This window comes from Pelophylax lessonae (assembly GCF_965119305.1).
Source record: "Pelophylax lessonae genome assembly, chromosome: 3".
Lineage (NCBI taxonomy): Eukaryota > Metazoa > Chordata > Amphibia > Anura > Ranidae > Pelophylax > Pelophylax lessonae.
Genome location: NC_138770.1, coordinates 116,628,912 through 116,648,555, shown reverse-complemented (window position 1 = coordinate 116,648,555; position 19,644 = coordinate 116,628,912). Strand labels below are relative to the sequence as shown.

The 19,644-nt window shown below is 43.7% G+C and overlaps 2 protein-coding genes across 2 annotated transcripts in view; one reads left to right on the top strand and one right to left on the bottom strand.

The window, feature by feature from the left end:
- The window catches only part of EVA1A (eva-1 homolog A, regulator of programmed cell death), a 601,323-nt gene that overhangs the window by 197,850 nt on the left and 383,829 nt on the right, over window positions 1–19,644 (top strand). The window lies entirely within an intron of this gene.
- LOC309550107 (CDAN1-interacting nuclease 1-like) lies at window positions 8,930–9,775 on the bottom strand (the record flags this gene model as incomplete). Its single annotated transcript, XM_082250563.1, has 1 exon — window positions 8,930–9,775. The coding sequence occupies one exon, from the start codon at window positions 9,773–9,775 to the stop codon at window positions 8,930–8,932; it is 846 nt and encodes a 281-aa protein (XP_082106689.1).

Here is a 19,644-nt window from a genome sequence, read left to right as displayed (position 1 = left end):
ACCTATTGTAAGTACCTGTTTTTCCATTGCGGTCAATGTATATGAGGAAAGAGTGACCACATTGAGCTTGTCATCTAGGTTTGAATTAGATAAGGTTCTAGGCCTCTGCCTCCTTTGCCTCTGTGAGGGGGGACCAGTCCTCCGCAAGGAGTTTAAAGGCCCATAGGTGCCTGTGGGATGAGATGACTGACTAGTGTTACTAGAAGTATCCGATAGGGAGGATTCTATTTCTGTTGACGGTAGGATCATTGACTGGGTCGAATAATTTTGTGCTGGCTTTTCAACAGATTGGGCCGTATTGGCATAATCTGAATCTGTTTTGACAGTGCGTTTCTTTTGTTTCTTGTTTAAACCTTTTTGTTTCTCGTTCTTTTGTGTTTCCCATGACTTTTTTAAGGTGGTTCATGGTTTTGGGGTCTTGTGGTTGCACCACTATTTGAGAGATTGATGTAATTGTCATGGTAGAAAGGGTCCATGTATGAGTGGAACTTTTTTGGGCGCAAGGCCTGCCGAATTATTCCACTTATAAGCCATACCTGCCGAGAAAGCTGTCTTATCTCGCCAAAATTTCTGCTTTTTTTATGAAGGATATTTTTATTATAAATGGCCAAATTATCTTGTAATTTTCTTTTGAAGGTTTGAGTGTTCTACGAATGGAGCTAGGGCTTGTTCAAGGCTTTTAATTTCTATATCCAAGGAAAGGGTTTGCTTTTCATATTCCTTTTGTAAGAAGGACCATCATGGTTTTTGAGCACTTTTGTAGGTTGTCTTCCCATGCCTGTTTGAACTTATTGCTGATTTGTTCAAGGTTAGGGAATATTTGGATACGTAACCCAAGGGGGTTAATAGATTCCCTTGTATATCGGTCAAAGAATTTAGTGTGCCAATAGAAGGCTGATTTATTTTCTAGAACTTTTGTGTCGTTTTTGAAAAATGAAGAAATTTGTGTCTCTACCTGGTCTTTCTGTTCAAAGTCTGTCTCATACCCTGCCATAAGATTAACCCACTGCTCGCCTTGATTTTGACTTTTGTTTAGGTCCAAATCCTTCAGAAAAAATAACCGCACACCAAAAATGCCACAACAAAAACAACCACAACAGACTTGAAACCAAACAAAAAAAGGGGAAAGAAAAAATATGATCAAACTATGCATACATGGGTCTTTGTGCCCAAAGGAATGGGGAGGGGGGGGGGGTTAAGGGGAGAGGGAAGAAGGGCTCCCTGTTGCTCACAAGAATATGTGCACAATTGTGAAATCGTTTAGCAATTCTATGTGACATAGAAAACACAATCCACAGCTCATAAAATACTGCTCCAAAAGTGTCGTCTGGTAGGGGGCAAAGGAAATGAGGTGTTTAACCACCAAAATTGAAATGTCAAAGGGAGAACAACACTGATGCTGGAGAGGCTGCACACCCCAAATATGCTAGAAGAAGGAAGTACACAAGTACAAGCCCCCAGAGGTTTTTTAGCAGCAATACTTATAAAGATAGAATATATGAGACTGTAATATTATCTAAAAAAAAATTGTCCATAGAAAAGGTAAAAAAACATGTATGATAAAATATCCCCGGAGGGGAAAGAAAGGTATATTATGAGCTCTGGTAACAGGAAAATGATATGTGTTACAGAGGTAACAATCGCACAATATATCATCACATTAAGATGCAGGAACCCCAATGCGTTTCGACCTATAAGGTAAGGTCTTCCTCAGGGGGTCTGTGATGTCTGGAGAGAACATATTTAACAATTATGGTACATACATACAAAATTTGTAGAATAACTCATAGGTATATACAAGCATGTGAAATAGCTTTACCAGATTGGCGATGTCAAACAGAGACCAGAAATCATATTTGTGGCTGAAAAGTCCTCTTGAAACATGGAGATATAGGTTCCCCCGCCAGGGGCAGCAGGGAAAATGCATGGGGCTGCAAGGACATGTTCAGTGCCTCTCTTGTCAACTTATCCCAGGGAGCTGGTGGAGGAATGCTATTGGCACACTACTGCCAGCCATGGAAGGCCTGGTACATCTCATCTTCCTCCACAGCACCTTCCCAGGGATAGTCTCCCATTAGAGTAACAAAAAGAAGAACTGCAAAAGCCCAGGAATCTATACTTGTTGTCACGACCAAATACTCCTCACTCTTCAAGGCACTCTGCTCTGGGGATAGATATGGGATAATGTGTGATATTGAAGTGACAATGCTGCCAATAGCCTGAGATAGGCCAAAGTCACACAATTTGATACTGTAGCATTCCTTGTCCATAAGCAAGACGTTGTCTGGCTTAAGGTCTCTATGCACCAATCTTCGGCTATGCATGAAATCCAGAGCCCCTGCTAACTGTGTTGCACAGAGTTTTGCCATTACTTCTGTAATTCCTACCTGAAATAAAGACGGAAAACCTTTTGAGACATTTCAATATCCCATGAAATACAATAAACAATGTTAATTGGCTTTAATTGCTTCAAAGGAATTTGCTATGCTGACTTGCAGCTTTCACGAATGTCAATTCACTCACAACTGAGGGGTGTATGGATCACCAAAAAAACCAAAGCAGTCTTGACATTTTTCCTTGTTCGTTTTTGTCCAGCTGTAACCTTTTTCGTGCAAGAAGTAATATATTTAGGCAGAACAAGGTTGAGGTTTCCTAAAGTTTGAAAGAGAATTGAAAGTTCTACAGATTTTTATCTCAAACTTTACTTTGCATGCCCTTTTTTGGTAGCGATCCATTAACTTGAGCTGACTTCAAATGTCATGTATTTGTATGAATAAGCTTTAATCTGCTTCCCTTGTTCTGGAGTGAGCCAGTTATCAATGCCGCACACTCTCACAGTAGCCTAAACATGCACTTCTCTTCTAAAAATCATGTAGCTGTAAAGATAGATTTTGATTTGTTCTCAATATGTCTAGATTGAGCAAAATGTGGAGATATTGGCAGTAGCAATCACTTAGAATATTTTTTTCTGTGAAACCTGGTCAGTTGATGTCAGTGACTATTCAAATTTTGTTTTAATTTTCTTGGTTGTAGTTTTAGGGAGAACTGAACCAAATGTACAAACACCTCACCTCAGGCTCAATGAGTTTATGTAGCGTTCCATCTGTAGCCAGCTCTTGGGTCATGATGTAGTAGTTCAGGGTGTCTATGTAGATTGGGTGGTGATGATGCTATGATTGCTGGATAGAGAGATTGACATGGAGAGCTCCTATAGAAAGGTTTACAAATTGGTCTTGTGACCTTTCTTACCAATTTCATGGCCACTGGGTTACCTTAACAGAAACGAGACATCTTAACTATCAGACAGGTTTTTGTTCATAGAAAACACTTTACTCTAATATTCTACTATACTGTGCTGGAAAGATCAAGAAAGGGGGGGGGGGGGGGTTGGATGAAGAGAGAAAAACTGATGTACATATATTATGCCTTCTAGAAGGTTTTTTTTTTCCCATACTTTTTTTGATTGAGGGCTAAAGTGCAAGACCAACATTTTCTCCAGACACCGCTTGTTTTTTGATGGGATCTTATAGAATAGTCTTTGATTTCTATATGAACCAACTCTATTGTTTTCAAACCAACCATGTATCACTGAAAATACAAGCTTGCTGTTTATTACGGTTGATTAGTTTTTTTAAATGATCTTTCCTTAATGAAAAACTCTAGTGTTTTTGGTCTATTTTACAAGTTTTAAAGTCAATCTATCTTTGGTGTAAAATGGGTGAGAATGTAGGCTGTGCTCCAATATATAGCAAAGGTTTATGCATTGTAAATACAATTCTAATATTCTAAATTTAAAAAAGGCTTTTAAAAATCAAAGGCATAGGTTTGAATCTTTGAGAATTCAAGATAATCTAGCTTTTGGCTTAAAAAGGACTGACCTATGCACTCGGCTTCATAGCAAATGGAAATGCAATTCGAATGACTGTCAAGTCCAAATGACTTGATTCCCCCATCTACACACTGACTTGAGTGATGTGGGAATCAAGTGATTTTTTATATATATAATAATATATTTATATATTTTCCTTCCAACACATGGTTGAAGAAAAGAAAACTGCATAATGTATGGCCAGCCTAAGAGGGATATTCCCCCCCCCCTCATTTTTGTTTACGTCCTGTATGTTAGATGGAACAAAGGTCAAGGTAAATCTCCACAACAGAGCATAGGCAGCAAAATACAGATGACAGGTGATTCTAATTTTTTCCTACTCTATCCAAAACAAAGAAATGTTAATATTTGGTGATGGCTCCTTTCCAGAGAGGAAAGGTCACCATTTCTAATTTCTATTATGGATTTTCCCTTGCCTACAAACTGAACAACAGATGGAAAAACTTAAGACCGTGACTAATTTACCTAGGAAATGCAGTCACTTTGAACTCAGTTGCATAGAGAATCGTGTCCTGTAGGACAGAAAATTACTTCAGTCCGGTTAGTTGGGTTAAATAGGCTCTTGAAGGATCCAAGCTACCTAAGTCACAGAGCAAGATCTTAAGACAGGCTTTTTCATTGACTGGGGGTTCAAGAGAGCATCAGACTCTATAGTAAGGATCAGAAAGTGGGCTGCGGTCATCCATTCTCTAGAGATATGGACCAAGGGCTCTTAGTCAGATTCTAGGCGATACTTGATTAGCATCTTACAATCCTCTGAGGCTGTATTGTGTGCTTGAATTGGATGTAAATATGCCCAGGTGCCATAAGAAACCAGGCAGGTTAGAGACAGGGAGGTTCATGTCTTATGTATTGCAAATGAATTCACAAATATAACTTTCCTGAGGGAAAAAGTGTATGTATGTATACGTGTGTGTGTGTGTATATATATATATATATATATATATATATATATATATATATATATATATATATATATAATATGTGTGTATGTATATGTGTGTATATATATATATATATATATATATATATATATATAGTATGTGTAATATATATATATATATATATATATATATATGTGTGTGTGTGTGTGTGTGTGTGTGTGTGTATATATATATATATATATATATATATATATATATATATACACACAATAGAGGTGCATATATAATAGTATCACAAACAGGATATACTACAACGCACTAGCAGCGCTAAGAACATAAAGTATAAATGCAGTCCACTGGGATAAAGTCCATGTGCTCATATGATCATGCAATGTGCCCAGGATATTCTCTCCTGACAATCCAAGGTCGTGAGTATGTTGGTGAATACACCAGACCCTCCACCGCACCAGTGTGCTCCCCCAAATCAGAAACACTCACCAGAAGTCAACAAGCGCCTGTAACATCAGCCTATCACATGCTTAGAAACGATCTCCTCAGGAATTAACCAGGAGCGCCGGCACTTGAACCGTCTCAATCGAATCAATTCTTGTGGTATACCCACAGGAGGTTCCAATCAAACAGGGGTGGTACATGTGGAAATAATAACTCACATAGGGCAATATTGCATGGCTAAAAACACCGCTTTATTATACAAAAGAATACCCCCAGTAGCTGAGGCACTTACAGAATAACAGAACAAAGCAAGCTTGTCATAAAAGATGAGGCATAACCTGCGTGCAGAGGCCGGTCCCCGTAGTAGCAGTTCGCCGCTGGTACCAAGCGATGGCGAGCCTCGGGTACAGCATCGGACGCCGGTCTGCCTCGCGACCGCGTGACCACGCACTGACGCGTTTCGTTAGCAAGTAACTTCAACAGAGGGCGTGGTCACGCGTGTACGGTCTCCGCTATTTGACTGTACCGGAGGGGCGGAGGCACAAATCAGCCCAATGACGCTGGCTCCTCCAGCCTGTCGTCACTTCCGCCCACACAGGAAGTCATGTCCTACAACACTGGCTTCCGCCCTTACAGAGCGTCACTGCCATCTCTGATCGAGGCTGTCCGATCCACACAGCGCCCCTAGGGACAAGCGGAACAAGCACTCGTCAGGTCATTAGCAGATCATATAGCTTGTATATACGTTTGTAGACATATGCAATACACAGTACAATAGCGACATGTTGCAAATATAATTATGATAAAAACTGCGATTACCATTGAATACCTCCCAGACCCCCAGAAGAGATTTTTAAAATGCGCACTTGAGTTTTGCCTAGCGCATAACTATTTCTGGTTCAATGGAACATTCTATAGCCAGAAAAGGGGCGTGGCGATGGGAGCCAAATTTGCTCCCAGCCTCGCCAATCTCTTTATGGGGGAATGGGAGGAAAGGGTTAATCTACGCTCTAGCTAAGAATGAGCTGAAGGTCTACAGAAGGTACATTGACGACCTATTCTTTATATGGGAAGCTTCGGAAAATACGTTACGAGACTTTGCTGACTCGCTTAACTCCAATAATAATGGTGTTAAACTGGAGTTTAATTGGAGTCGTGAGTCCATCCATTTTTTGGATGTAGAGGTAATGATAAGAAATCAAACACTGGAGACTCGTGTGTACTTTAAACCTACTGACCGAAATGGGTATTTACCCATTTACAGTGGTCACCACTCCCGATGGTTACAGAATATCCCTAAGGGGCAGTTCCTACGTGTGAGGAGGAACTGCTCCTTAGATAAAAATGCAATTTTTTTGGAAAAAAATGTAATCACAAAACAATAAGAAAAACAGTAAAGTTAGCCCAATTTTTTTTTATTTTTTTTTTCAGAATGTGAAAGATAATGTTAACGCTTAGTAAATCGATACCCAACGTGTCATGCTTCAAAATTGCGCACGCTCGTGGAATGGCGACAAACATTGGTACTTAAAAATCCCCATAGGTGACCCTTAAAAAATTTCTACAGGTTACCAGTTTAGAGTTAGAGGAGGTCTAGGGCTCAAATTATTGCTCTTGCTCGAACGATCTCAGCGATAACTCACATGTGTGGTTTGAACACGGTTTACATTTGTGGGCGAGACTTGCATATGTGTTTGCTTTGTGAGCTAATGGTGACAGAGTGCTTTAATTTTTTTTTCCTATTTTTATCTATTTTTTTTTCCACTTCTTCTTTTTTTTTTTTTTTTTTTAAAAGCATGACCGAACCTCTTTAATGTGAGATCTGGGGTCAAAAAGACCTCAGATCTCACATCTACACTAAGTCATTTTTTTCATTATGGGGGGGAAAAAAATGGGCTCTTTAAATCTGTTGCTAGGAAGCGACATATGACGTCGCTCTGGTCCTCCAAGGCCATAGTCGAGTGTGGGGCATCTTGCCCTCACTCGACTTCCTGCCTGAGAGGAGAGCAGACTGGATAGTTTTCCCTGCTACCGGCGTGTCCAGTAAGCAGGGAAACTGACCGGGGAGGGGGACACACCTCTCCCGCCACCCCTAAGGGTAATCCCACAGCAAATTCGCCGCTGGGACCAGCCTTATGTTAAAGCGGACCGCCCGCCGTTTAAAAAAAATCGGGGTTATGCCATTCCCCGGTATTTGATGTCAAAGTACTGACGTAAATACACGGTGGGCGATCTGTAAGTAGTTAAATGTACTGGTTTCAGAAAGTGACAATTAAACAGTTGTCACTAGAAGTTGACGATAAATCTTACACAAATTGCAGCTTTTTTGGTGACTTAAGTCTGAGAGGAATTTCCTAATTTTGCAACGTTTCTTCTTACTGCTTGTGGTGTTATTTCCAAGACAGAAAGCGAGAGGGAATCTTCCTAATAGAACCACAAAATGTTCTACTCTCAGACTGAAAAGTTTGGCTATACATACATAACACATGGGCTTCATTCACTAAAGCAGATTGTATGTGGTATTTAGTCGATCAGACACCTTTTTTTACAAATATTGCTTGCGATGCTGAAAATGTCAATCCACTCTCCTTATTATGCGGTATTTGTTGAAAAAAGCAAAAATGCTCAGCAAATACCTCATAAAATGGGTGCAACGTAAATTTACTAAAGAAAATTAAATAATGCATGAGGTAAAGAAGTAGTGGTCCAGGCATGCAGTATTTATTGAATGTAAAGAGTAGCCAATTTTGAGCAGTCTCTGCCTTTTCTGGATCAGTTCTTTCAACCGTAATGAATAGAAAAATAATTATGAATAAACTAAATCATTGGGGTGAACTATAGGCAAAACATTTTTTTTTTTTTTTTTAGTTTTTGGATAGAGTGGAGATGGATTAGAGCACCTGTCAGGACAAATGGAGGGGGTTAATCTCCGTAAGAGGCAGACAGCAATAAAAACCTGCTTACCATGATCATTGAAAGTTTAAAGAAAATCCCAAACTTTTAGTTGTCCCCAGAACCGTAATGGAGGGGAAATCTTCCAATGTGGACACTGGTTCTGGTGACTTGTGGGACACCAAGGGATTCCTTTAATTTGTAGGAATTCACTCTCCCTTCCTGTTTTTTGGCTACGGGACAGGAAGGGTAGGTAAATCTTCCTATCGGGACACACATGGCAAAAAAAAAAAAATCTCTATCCAAAATAAAGAAAATATATTTTCTCTATAGTTCTACTTTTAGGCAAATAGTCTGTGTAATTTTCAAATTGCTCTAGAGCTTAGAAAACAAGGTAAAGCTTCACTTTACAAAACACCCAATCACATGCAAGGAAAATGTTTAGAAACTGCATTTGTTTGCACATGATTGGATAATGGAACTCAACAAAGCTCCCCCCCCCCCCCGTTTACTATGTTCTGGAGCAAATGCACTTGCAAAGTGCCCAGTCTGTGCCTATAGTAAATCCACCCCATTACATGTAGAAAATATATTCATTTTCCAGATTTTGAGCCTTTTTTTTTTTCTTTTTTTTAATATACATCATTTGCTGCAAAAAATGCCCAGTCACGTAAAACATAATACAATGTACATGCAGATCACTCATTGTTGTAGGAAAGAAAATTGTTCATCTATGGCCAACTTAAGCTGGGAAATTCAGTCACCTAGAGTTCATTTGGATCAATCTTGTCCTGCAGGAAATAAAATTACTTTACTCTGGCCAGCTACTCAGAGTTACAATGTCATTTGGAAACTCATCCTTCAATAGAATGCCACGCTCCCGGTTACAGTCCAGCTTCTCAATGAATCCATACCAGTAAATCACTAGGCCAGGCCCAAATCTGTTCCAGTAGCTCCAGAATTGCTCCTGTAGATACATGCGGTGACTGCTCTCATCACCAAAGGAGGCTTTGCTTTCAATCCAGTTAATAACCTGTCCTTCCACCACTACTGGCACTTCTAGAATAAAGTCTGGAGTTTTATCATAACCCTTCAGACGCAGCTGGTCTTCATCTAAAAATGCCAGATTCTTCTTCGTTAGTTTTTCTCTCAGAAGCACCTCGTGTTCATAGCCAATAGCATGTTTGATGCAATCCACTAAAGGGCCATTACAACAGTCATTGTTGATGCACTGTTGTACCTGGTTGGCGAGAACAGCATCTGGGATTAATGATGTATCACGCAGCATGCTATTCACGATAGGTTTTGTGGGTGGCTGCCCATCCAGGTCTTGAAGAAATCTCTCCAAAACCATGCGTGCGATGAGAGCTGGAGAAAAACTCACCTCATTAGCTATGTTGAGTAGGACAGGTGCTGATGGGTCTGTCGCTATGTCATTTAAGTAAAATTTGTAGTAAAGTTCCACAGAGTCTGGAGCATGATGCCTTACATGAGTCCTTTTCATAAGCTTCTGGTACTCCTGGGAGAAGATGCTAAGCAGAGTGGACTGTGATTGATTGGGAAACCTCTCCTTCAGCTTCCTCATACACTGCCGTGTAGGTTTCAAAGTGCTGACGAAACCAGCAATCTCATCATATTGTGTCTTAGTTAGCTTCATCTTTCTCTCTCCACAGATGTGCAGTTCATTCAGCAGTTTTTTTCATTAACTGAGGATTCAGGAGAGCATTAGACTTAAGATTCCTGGATCCATATCTCTGGACTATGGGTGACCTCACCCCACTGTCGAAGCCCTTCTTTAAAGATGCTAATGCAAGTATCCTCTAGAGTCTGACCTTTCTCTGAGGCTGTATTGTGATTGAAATGGATGTAAATAAGTCAAAGAGCCATAAGAAACCACCCAGGTAAAGCTGGGTACACGCTGGCTGAAAATATGCAGAGGATGGTCAGTTAGGCTGGACTGGGACGACTTTCAGCCCACGTGTACAATCTTACGACCAGCTTTTGTAGAGCGGGCATGCTGGAAAACCAGCATCTGACCACAGTTTGATCAGTGCTGGCAGCCTATGGCTGCGAGCGCTGAATAGTGTGTTCTGGAGGGGAGGCAGTCCCTTTTGTCAGAACGGCAATCTTCCCTTCTGTGCTGTTGTGTTCTAACATTGCTTATGTTAGCATGGTGTTCTGTCAAATTTTTCTTTCTTTTTTTCTTTCATTTAGCCTGCTGGGTTGAACAGAAGAACTTTGTGTGTACACAGCTTTAGGAAAAGACAGGGAGGTTCCGTTTTTCTTCCCCCCCCCCCCCCCCCCTGCTATTTTTGTGCAATAAAATGGAAGTAAAGATACTGAGAATGTTAACTCTGACCACGGCAGCATATGAACTGGGAAATATTTTACTTGCAAATACACCAACGTTGAAAGATGTGACCACTAATTTTATGACCTCTCCTCAATCTTTATTAAAAATAGTGATAGTCAATCTAATATAAAAAAAAACATTTTGAATTTGAAATCTAGTTCTTTACCCCCATCACTTGATTTATTTTCATACCATCACTGCTGGATGAATTGCACATCAAGATGGAAGAATACCCCCATCTAAGAACCCCTGCTTTAGTGCTATTAGTGAGTACCTCTGGCCCAAAGCAATATCTCCATGAGAGCAAACCTAATCTTTAGCTGGCCATACATTCTACAATTGTTTTTTATTCAATTTCCTTTAGATTTATCCTCAACTATGTAGTGCAAGGTGGCAGCTCTTGGATTGTTGTTCACTTGATTCAGATGGCCCTCCACCAGTCTTTTTTGGGGAGACTTATGGTACTATGACAAAAGGAAGGATGGCAATATTTTTTTTTCTTTGATAGTTGGGGAGATATCTACACAATGACAATGATACAATCCTGTACTTCCAGTCTTCTACTGTATAAGGAAAAGTCAAGGATTGGGCTACCCACAGGAAGTAGAAATTTTCAGTAATACACTCATGCAATATCAAGCACCTATGACCACAGGAAGTTTAAACGGGTGCCCTAGTTTAGAACACAAACTACCTGATTTTGTTTTAAACCATGCTCAAAATTTGGGCACTTGCTAATAATGGGACACCTTTTTTATATTACACATAGACCTATTTTAATCTGAAGAAATGCTCAAAGTCAAAGAATTTAACTAAAGTGCCAATAGATCAGAGGGTGTTGCATTGCAACAGAAGTGTGTAAATCTGTCCATAGACATTAGAGGATGGTCAGATATACAGGAATGATCAAACTAGCCCCATAGCTTGCTTGCTGCAAGCACTTGCATGTATGTATCTCTATACATGAATAGGTTGCCATTTACCGAACGTTTTGGGTGCCACACATGAATTTAGACTCACTAGATCTTTTTGAGAACTAATTTTATTTAATGTCTATGGGCGATTAAAATCGTTAAGAGTTTACTATATTTGTCTTTGTTTGCAGATTATAAATATTTTTTGATAGATGTTCTAACTCTACCAACCCTTACAATCTGGAATAGAGGAATAAACAGTTAACCCCCTGTATTAGTGATGAGCAAAGTGGAGGCTACTAGTGTGTCTTAAACAACTACACATACTGTACAAAATGTAAAGGGGAGAGGTTATAGCAGAGTAAGTGCATTTAAAAAAAAAAAATTGCATATTTATTATGAAGTATTATATATGTATTATGCATTTTTAAATTGTTTAGGCTGCATTTACACCAAGGAAGCAATACAAAGAGAATCGGATACATTTTCATACCACCATGGTACAATAAGAACATTTCAGAATATGACATGTTGGGTTTACATACAAGTTTGTATTGTTTGGCAACACAGTTTTTATGTAATGTAAAATTGGTACATTTTTTATAACTTTCCCTCTTCTGTCCAATAAAAATATTAGAATGTAGCAAGTGTGTCAAGTATCTGCCTGGAAAAGAATAGGAGGGTTTTATATATGCATGAAACAAAGAATGTGTTGTCAAATAGGTTGTGTTTAGATATTGTTAGGTGCCTCTACTCAGGTCCGTAGATACATTTTTGTTCTGGGGCGGGGTTCAGCAGTAAGTAGACTCAGCCCAGCCTTAGTCGATGTCATTAGGGCCCTGTTCACATGTAGTGATTTGGGATCATGGGCTGGCAGTATCCCCATGATTTTGCCTGCAATTCCAAATCACACTGCAATGCTGGCAAAACGCAGCACATGTTTGTGTTCCATTCATTTTTAGTGGCACCAAAACATGGTGTGATTTTGGATCCTTGTGTGATAAATCGCTCAACAATCACAACAAAACCACACCTATTCATTTCTGGCGACACCAAAATGTGGTGTGGCTTTGCTGTGATTGTTGAGCAATTTATCACACAACGATCCAAAACCACACCATGTTTTGGTGCCACTAAAAATGAATGGAACACACACATGTGCTGTGTTTTGCCAGCATTGCAGCGTGATTTATATTGGAATCTGGGTGTGGCGCTGGGCCGAATCACAGGGATATTCTTCCCACAATCCCAAATTGTGAACAGTCAGGGCCTAACAGGCTAACACAACAGCAATTATAGAAGACTTAGCACCTCAAACAACAAACTTTGCCAGCAGTTCCCACAATCTCAGATACCTAGTTATAGTATGAATCCATGACAGGAAGAAATTCTTCACTGCAGTTTTAGCCTGAGGAACACACAAATATATTGCAAAAATTGAGGCTGCGCTTGGAAAACATAATTATTTTTTTTTTTTAATCAGATAATTTTTATTGAAAAAAAACTTTTTCACATACAATACAAAACCAAAACCAAACTTACAAGACAAAAACAGACGAGGAAGTCTCCAAGTCCCAAAAGGCCTAGTTAGAGTGGCATAGACTATAGTCATACGGCAGCGGGGGACCCGCCGCCACGGGCATCACAGTACAGTAATACATCATCAAGTAAGAAATTGCAGTGAAGTATCGACAATCTTATACTTTAAGCGTCTCATATAAAGCACAGACTTCTAGGAGAAGACGCCCCTCGTCACTGACAGAACGCAAAACAATACACTAACATTCCGGTGAGCTACTCCACGCACGTATGTTACGGGGAGCCCCCAAGTACCAGCCGCAAGGAAAATGTGGTAGACAGTTCGAGGAGCCCCTCGGTGTAGACCCAGAGAGAAGCCCTCAGGGTCGCAGCCACCTTATGTCGGAGGTCGCCGAACCCCACCCATAATCCTATTGGACACCAGGTGAAGTGGGGCTAGACCCGGGACATCCAACCACGGGCCCCATATGCGCTCAAATTTCATGACATTCCCTCTGTGTTTATAAGTGAGATGTTCCCTGTTCAAGAGCACCTTAACCTCCTCAACCCAGGCTTCATGTGTAGGAGCCTGAGCAGAGATCCATCTGCGGGCTATCAGCTTTCTAGCAGTAAAAAGTACTCTGAGGATTGCAACGTGTATCTCGGGGGGGTAGAGTTCCTCATCCAACCATCCCAGGATACACAATTTGGGTTCCACAGACAACGTCAATTTCCAAACATCGTTAATAGAGCGTATTATCCCATGCCAATAGCGATGCAACTTCGGACAGCGCCACAGCATGTGCAACAGATCGCCCGTGTGAACTTTGCACCGAGGGCAGAGGGGAGTATCCCTCCTCCGCCAACTGTGCAAGCGCTGCGGGGTCCGGTAGGTGCGATGTAGTATAAACAATTGGGTGAGTCTCTGTGAGGAAGACAGCGAGACCCTGGGTACATTATCCAGGATGCCGGTCCATTCCTCGGCGGATATGGAACCCACGTCCTCAGCCCAGGATTCCCTGCACTTAAATGTCATAGCCCTCGATATCTGTCCCATAAAGGCCGTATATAGTGAGGAAATCTGCCCTTTCTTGCTTGTGGAGTTAACCAGACTCAGGAGGACAGCGGGCCGGCACAAACCCCAGGGGGAGACCTTAGACTGAGCGTCAATGGCATGACGCAGCTGCAAATATTGAAAGAAGAGGGAGTTAGGTAATCCAAATTCGGTGCGGAGAGACTGGAAATCCCTAAGCACATCCCCCCTGTACAATTGGTAAATGAAGCGGATGCCATAGTCTCCCCATCTCAGAGAGGTCCGCAATTTATCCAACTGAGGGTAGTTAGCGTTATTCAGGATACGGGAGTACTCGGAGAATCCAGCATAGGAAAAATGTGTTTTAGCCCTCTGCCATACCCTGTCAAGAAGCGCGAGAGTGGGACAGCCAGGCGAACCTCGCAGGGTGCCCGACTCCAGCGCCTCGACAAGCGTCCCACCAGCCAGACGAGTCGCAAGGATCCGTCTGACAGGATCACTCGCATCATCCAGCAGCCATCCCGTCACATGTTGCAGTTGGGATGACAAAAAGTAATAGAAGGGATTCGGAACGGCCAAACCACCACTATCCTTGGCCTCCTGCAAAGTTTCCAGACGAATCCTGGCGGACTGTTTCCGCCAAATGAGTGCTCGGTAAACCGTGTTAAACATCTTGAAAATATGCAGGGGGACCCATATCGGTGCATTATGCAAAACATATAAAAGCTGTGGATTCCAAATCATCTTGACCAGATTACATCTGCCAACCACTGACAGAGGCAACCTGATCCAGCAAGTCAACTTATCACGAAACCTATGCAACAAGGGGAGAATATTGAGCTTAATATACTGCCCCAGGTCAGGGTGGATCACCACTCCCAAATAGCGGAACTGGGTCACCACCCCAATCTGCGACGCAACCGGAGGCAATGCCACCTCCAGGGGGTCAAGCGGCAGCAAGACAGATTTATCCCAATTTATTTGGAAACCCGAGAAGGATCCGAATCTATGAATCAGGCGCATCAAAGCGAGCAGCGAGCCCGAAGCGTCGCCCAAAAATAAAAGCGCGTCGTCAGCGTACAATGCAATTTTGTCTTCCTGGTCTCCCCGTCGGAAGCCCACAACATCCGGGGCAGCCCTCACCGCCGCTGCCAGGGGTTCCACCGCCAGGGCAAACAGCAAGGGGGACAATGGACACCCCTGCCTAGTGCCCCTGCGTAGCGGAAACGATCGAGAAAGCGAATTATTGACGCGGAGACACGCCGTAGGTGCAGCATAGAGGATTTTTATCCATTTGATAAAGGAGGGTCCCAGGCCAAAGCCCTCCAGGGCCGCCCACAGGTACTGCCACTCCACGCTATCAAATGCTTTAGCAGCGCCGAGTGATAGTATAGCTCTCTGGCCACAGTTATCCGGGGGAATCTGCATATTCAGATATAATCTACGTATATTGGTAGCTGTGGACCGACCCGGTATAAAGCCGGATTGGTCACCATGCACCAATTTGGCAATAACTTTCGACAAGCGAGTGGCTAGCACTTTAGCCAGCAATTTCAAATCAGTGGGTAATAGAGAGATTGGTCTATACGATTCCGGTCGAGTCGGATCCTTCCCGGGCTTCAGGAGAACAACTACCACTGCCTCATACATGGAGCGCGGGAGCTCCCCCGTCTCATAAGAGGCCTGTAGGACAGTAAGCAACTCGGGCAAGAGGACCCCTCCAAAAGTTTTATACATCTCCAAAGGTATCCCATCCGTCCCTGGGGCCTTAGAATTAGGGGAAGAAGCCAAAGCCTCCTGCAGTTCCTCCAACCGGATAGGAGAATCCAGCATTGCCCTATCTCGGGCAGATACCTTTGGTAGCTGAAGGTCCCCAAGGAAGGCCTGTAGGTCCTCCGGGTCATAGGACACCTTGGAGGAGTACAGATCCTCAAAAAATGACCTAAATCCCTGCAAGACTTCCGCAGTGTCCGTGACCTCCCGATTTGCAGAGAGAACCAACCTGTGTATTATGGATGGAGGGCGTTGTGCTCTAGAAATCAGGGCAAGCATGTGACCCGTCTTCTCCCCCTCCTCGAAGTAAGCCTGGGAGGTGAAGAAGCGCTTGTGGTCCGCCTGTTGCTGTTGCACAGAGCGATAGAATCGTTGAGCCTCCAACCAACGGCCCTCCGAGGCCGCCGTGGGGGAAGCCAAATAGTCACGCTCGGCTTGAAGCACCGCCTCACCCGCCTCTTTCTCCCAGCGCCTACTATTAGATTTAATAGACGATACCTCTTTGATGCACAGCCCACGTAAATATGCTTTCATAGTGTCCCATACAATCCCCGGAGCTGCAGAGTGCCTGTTCTCAGTAAAAAAGTGCGTCAGTTGGGTAGTAAAAGCTGCATGGTCTGGGAACAATGAAAGCCAGAATGGATTCAACTTCCAGTGCGTGGGCAATCTACTCCCCGGAAACCTGAGCCGGAGCTGAAGCGGGGAGTGATCTGACAATCCCCTGGCTAAATAGGTAACTACCGGGGAAAGGGCATGGGTAAGATCCGAGCCAAAGGCAAGATCAATACGGGATAGGGATGAGTGTGACAGTGAGTGACAGGAGAAACCAGCATCGAGCGGGTGCAAACTGCGCCAGAGATCCGCCAGGCCCAGCTCCCCCATAAATCGGGCAAACGGAGTGGGTCTCCTGGAACCCCCGGGGCAGTACTTCTTATAAACATCCAAAGTCGGGTCCAGCACGTTATTAAAATCACCCAACACTAGCACCGGCACCTGGGAGTGTTTCCCAACAAACCGAGACAGGCACTCTAGCACCTCAAAGGAGAAGGGAGGCGGTATATATACATTAGCTACAATACACTCAAATGCATTCCATACTCCAACCAAAAAAATAAATCTGCCCTGAGAGTCCACCAATGAGTCCCGCAATTCAAATTTGATAGATGCGGAGAGTAAAATTGAGACACCCCTAGAGTATTGGCTGTGATAGGAATGAAACTGGGTCGGAAACCGCCTAGAGCGGAGTCCGCTAGAGGATTCTGGAGTAAGGTGGGTTTCCTGCAGACACACCAGCGCAGGACCCTGGTGCGACAACAGGGTCATTACAGCAGTGCGTTTACTCGCATCCCCCAGTCCCCGCACATTCCAGGATAGCAGAGAGTCATCAATGGTCGCCATGGTAGTCAGGCAATGCAGTAAGATGGTAGGACAAGCCTACAAGCAAACAGTGAGGAGGAGTCCATAGGAGAAATCCGATACTCAGGAATCGCAGGGAAGGCCAAGGGGCACAAATGTCGGTATAGGTAGCACTGGAAACAGAGCGCGTAGGTAAAGTTCCATGGAGCACATCACCGGTAAAAAAAAACAGACAAAAAAACAAAAACCAAAAAACATAGAACGAAGAACAGGTACAAAAAAAATGCGGTGAACAGTAGCCGGGGAGGCCACGGTCACCCAAGCCCCGCAGGGAACAGTTATCCAGCCCAACATGGGCGAGGGGGTAGTAGAAGAGGGCCCGAACTTGCGTAAACATAGAGACCCGGTTCTTCCCTTCCACGGGCTCAGGAAAGCGGGACAGCAGTTGTACCATAATCTCTGACCAGTGCACGGCTCCGTGGCTCTCAACAGGAGAATAAGTGGACCCGTACACCATAGAAAGACCCTTGCTCCTCCTGAGGATGATCACTCCGCCGCAGCTCTGAGCTGCCGCTCCTGGCGGTCCAGCCAATTTGTGGCAGATATGGGGCTCTCGAAGAAGTGCACAGTCCCGTTCGCCACCACACGTAGCTTGGCCGGATACATCATGGAATATACCAAGGGGATGGCGCGCAGACGTTTTTTAACTTCGGTAAAGCGCGCCCTCTGCTTCTGCAGAGCTGCAGAAAAATCAGGATAAATGGAGATTTTAGCACCTTGAATCTCCATGCGAGGCTGTTGCCGGGCAAATCTCAGAATGATATCTCTATCTCTATAATGAAACAGCTTCAGTAGGAATGGTCTGTCAGGGCCACCTGGTGGAGGGGCCCTGAAAGGCACCCTATGTGCCCGCTCCACAGAGAAAAACGGGGAGAGATTGTCTTTCCCAAAAGTAGTTAGTAACCAGTGCGCTATAAATTCCACCGGAGTTTTACCCTCCGCTTTCTCAGGGATGCCCACCAGGCGCAGATTACTGCGACGCAGCCGGTTTTCCATGTCCTCCAGCCTATTCATCGCTTCAGAGACCCCAGAAGAGTTCATGCGCACATCTTGGATCAGGGGGGGTAAATCATCCTCAACAGCGCTCACTCGACCCTCCAAGGCTGTGGTCCGCTCTCTCATCTTTTGCATATCTTGCCTGATATGCAGCAGGCCCTCCTTCATGCTCTTAACTTCCACAGACAACTCAGATAGTGAGGCCCCATAAGTGTGTATAGCCGTCAGGACATCCTGTATAGTGGGGATGGCCTGGGGGATATTGTCCAGCGGAGCTGCTCCCTCTGCACCCTCCAGCCGAGTACTCACTGTGTGCCCAGAAGGAGATCCGGCCTGGACAGCCTCGTGTGGGGACATCGCAGCCACAGGCGGAGATGGAGGATTCCTGGAGGACGGGGCGGGAGCCGGAGGAGGAGATGCTGGCTTGTGCTTAGCAGGGTCCCTGGCAAACTTTCCCAGCTTAGCGATGGCAGTCGGCGGAGGCTTCTCACGAGTTGCACGCTGCGGGAGCGGGCCGGCGCCATCTTGGATTTGCCTGGCTGCGGCTGTGCTGTCGTCTTTCCTCCTCGTCATGGCGGAGTGCGGCAGTGAGGATCACCAAACAGCCACCGGGATGTAAGGAGCAGCGGTGCGGGTCGACTAGGTACCGTCAGCGGGCTCTAGGGTCCGATTAACAGGATTATTTCAGGCAGGATAGCGGAGCCGACTCGAGACACGTCTGCTCACATCGGCAGTTCAGCCACGCCCCCCGGAAAACATAATTATTAAAACTACAACTAATTGGTGAGATAATTATCACAGAATACATTCAAATATGTAACGAGTGGCGCAAAAATCAAGTGATGATGATAATGTATGCAATGTATACTAGCAAATTATGCCGTTAACTTTCAGGGAAAAGATTTTTTGTGGTTTACTATCATTATAAGACCAGTAGGCCTAGCATCGCATGGAAAGGGTCAACAACTTCCTCAGCAGGACTACAATGCAGCAGGCTAGCAGCATACATTTAAATAGGGATTAATAACCTTCAGGGCAGCATTCAAATGTAGTAGCACAGCACTCTATACAGCTAAGGGTAAATCTCAGAATGTTCTCACTGTTATGTGAATGTGCAGATAGCACACACATGGGGAGAGAGAGAGCCTGTTCATTTGTAGGTCTCCTTCCATTTTCAGCGCCAATCATAAAATGGATAACACGAGCAAAAAAAAAAAATCTATCCTGCCCACTGTGCTTATATTCAGAATGGCAGGGTTGGCTTTTGTAAGAGATCATCAACCTTACACCTATTTTACAATCTAATGTTGAGACTGAGGTATGCATTTCAAGCATGATATAAGAGGAGGATAAGAGATATTATGAAGGAGTTTATAAAAGCAGAAGAAAAAAACTGAACTCCAACTGTTCTAGCAGCCCTGAACTTGATCCATGGTTGAAGCTCAGATCTAGAACACCGCACAGAGAGAGAGAGACACACAACTGGTGGTTTTTGGTGACCTGTCCTCCTGAAGTTAAGGTCC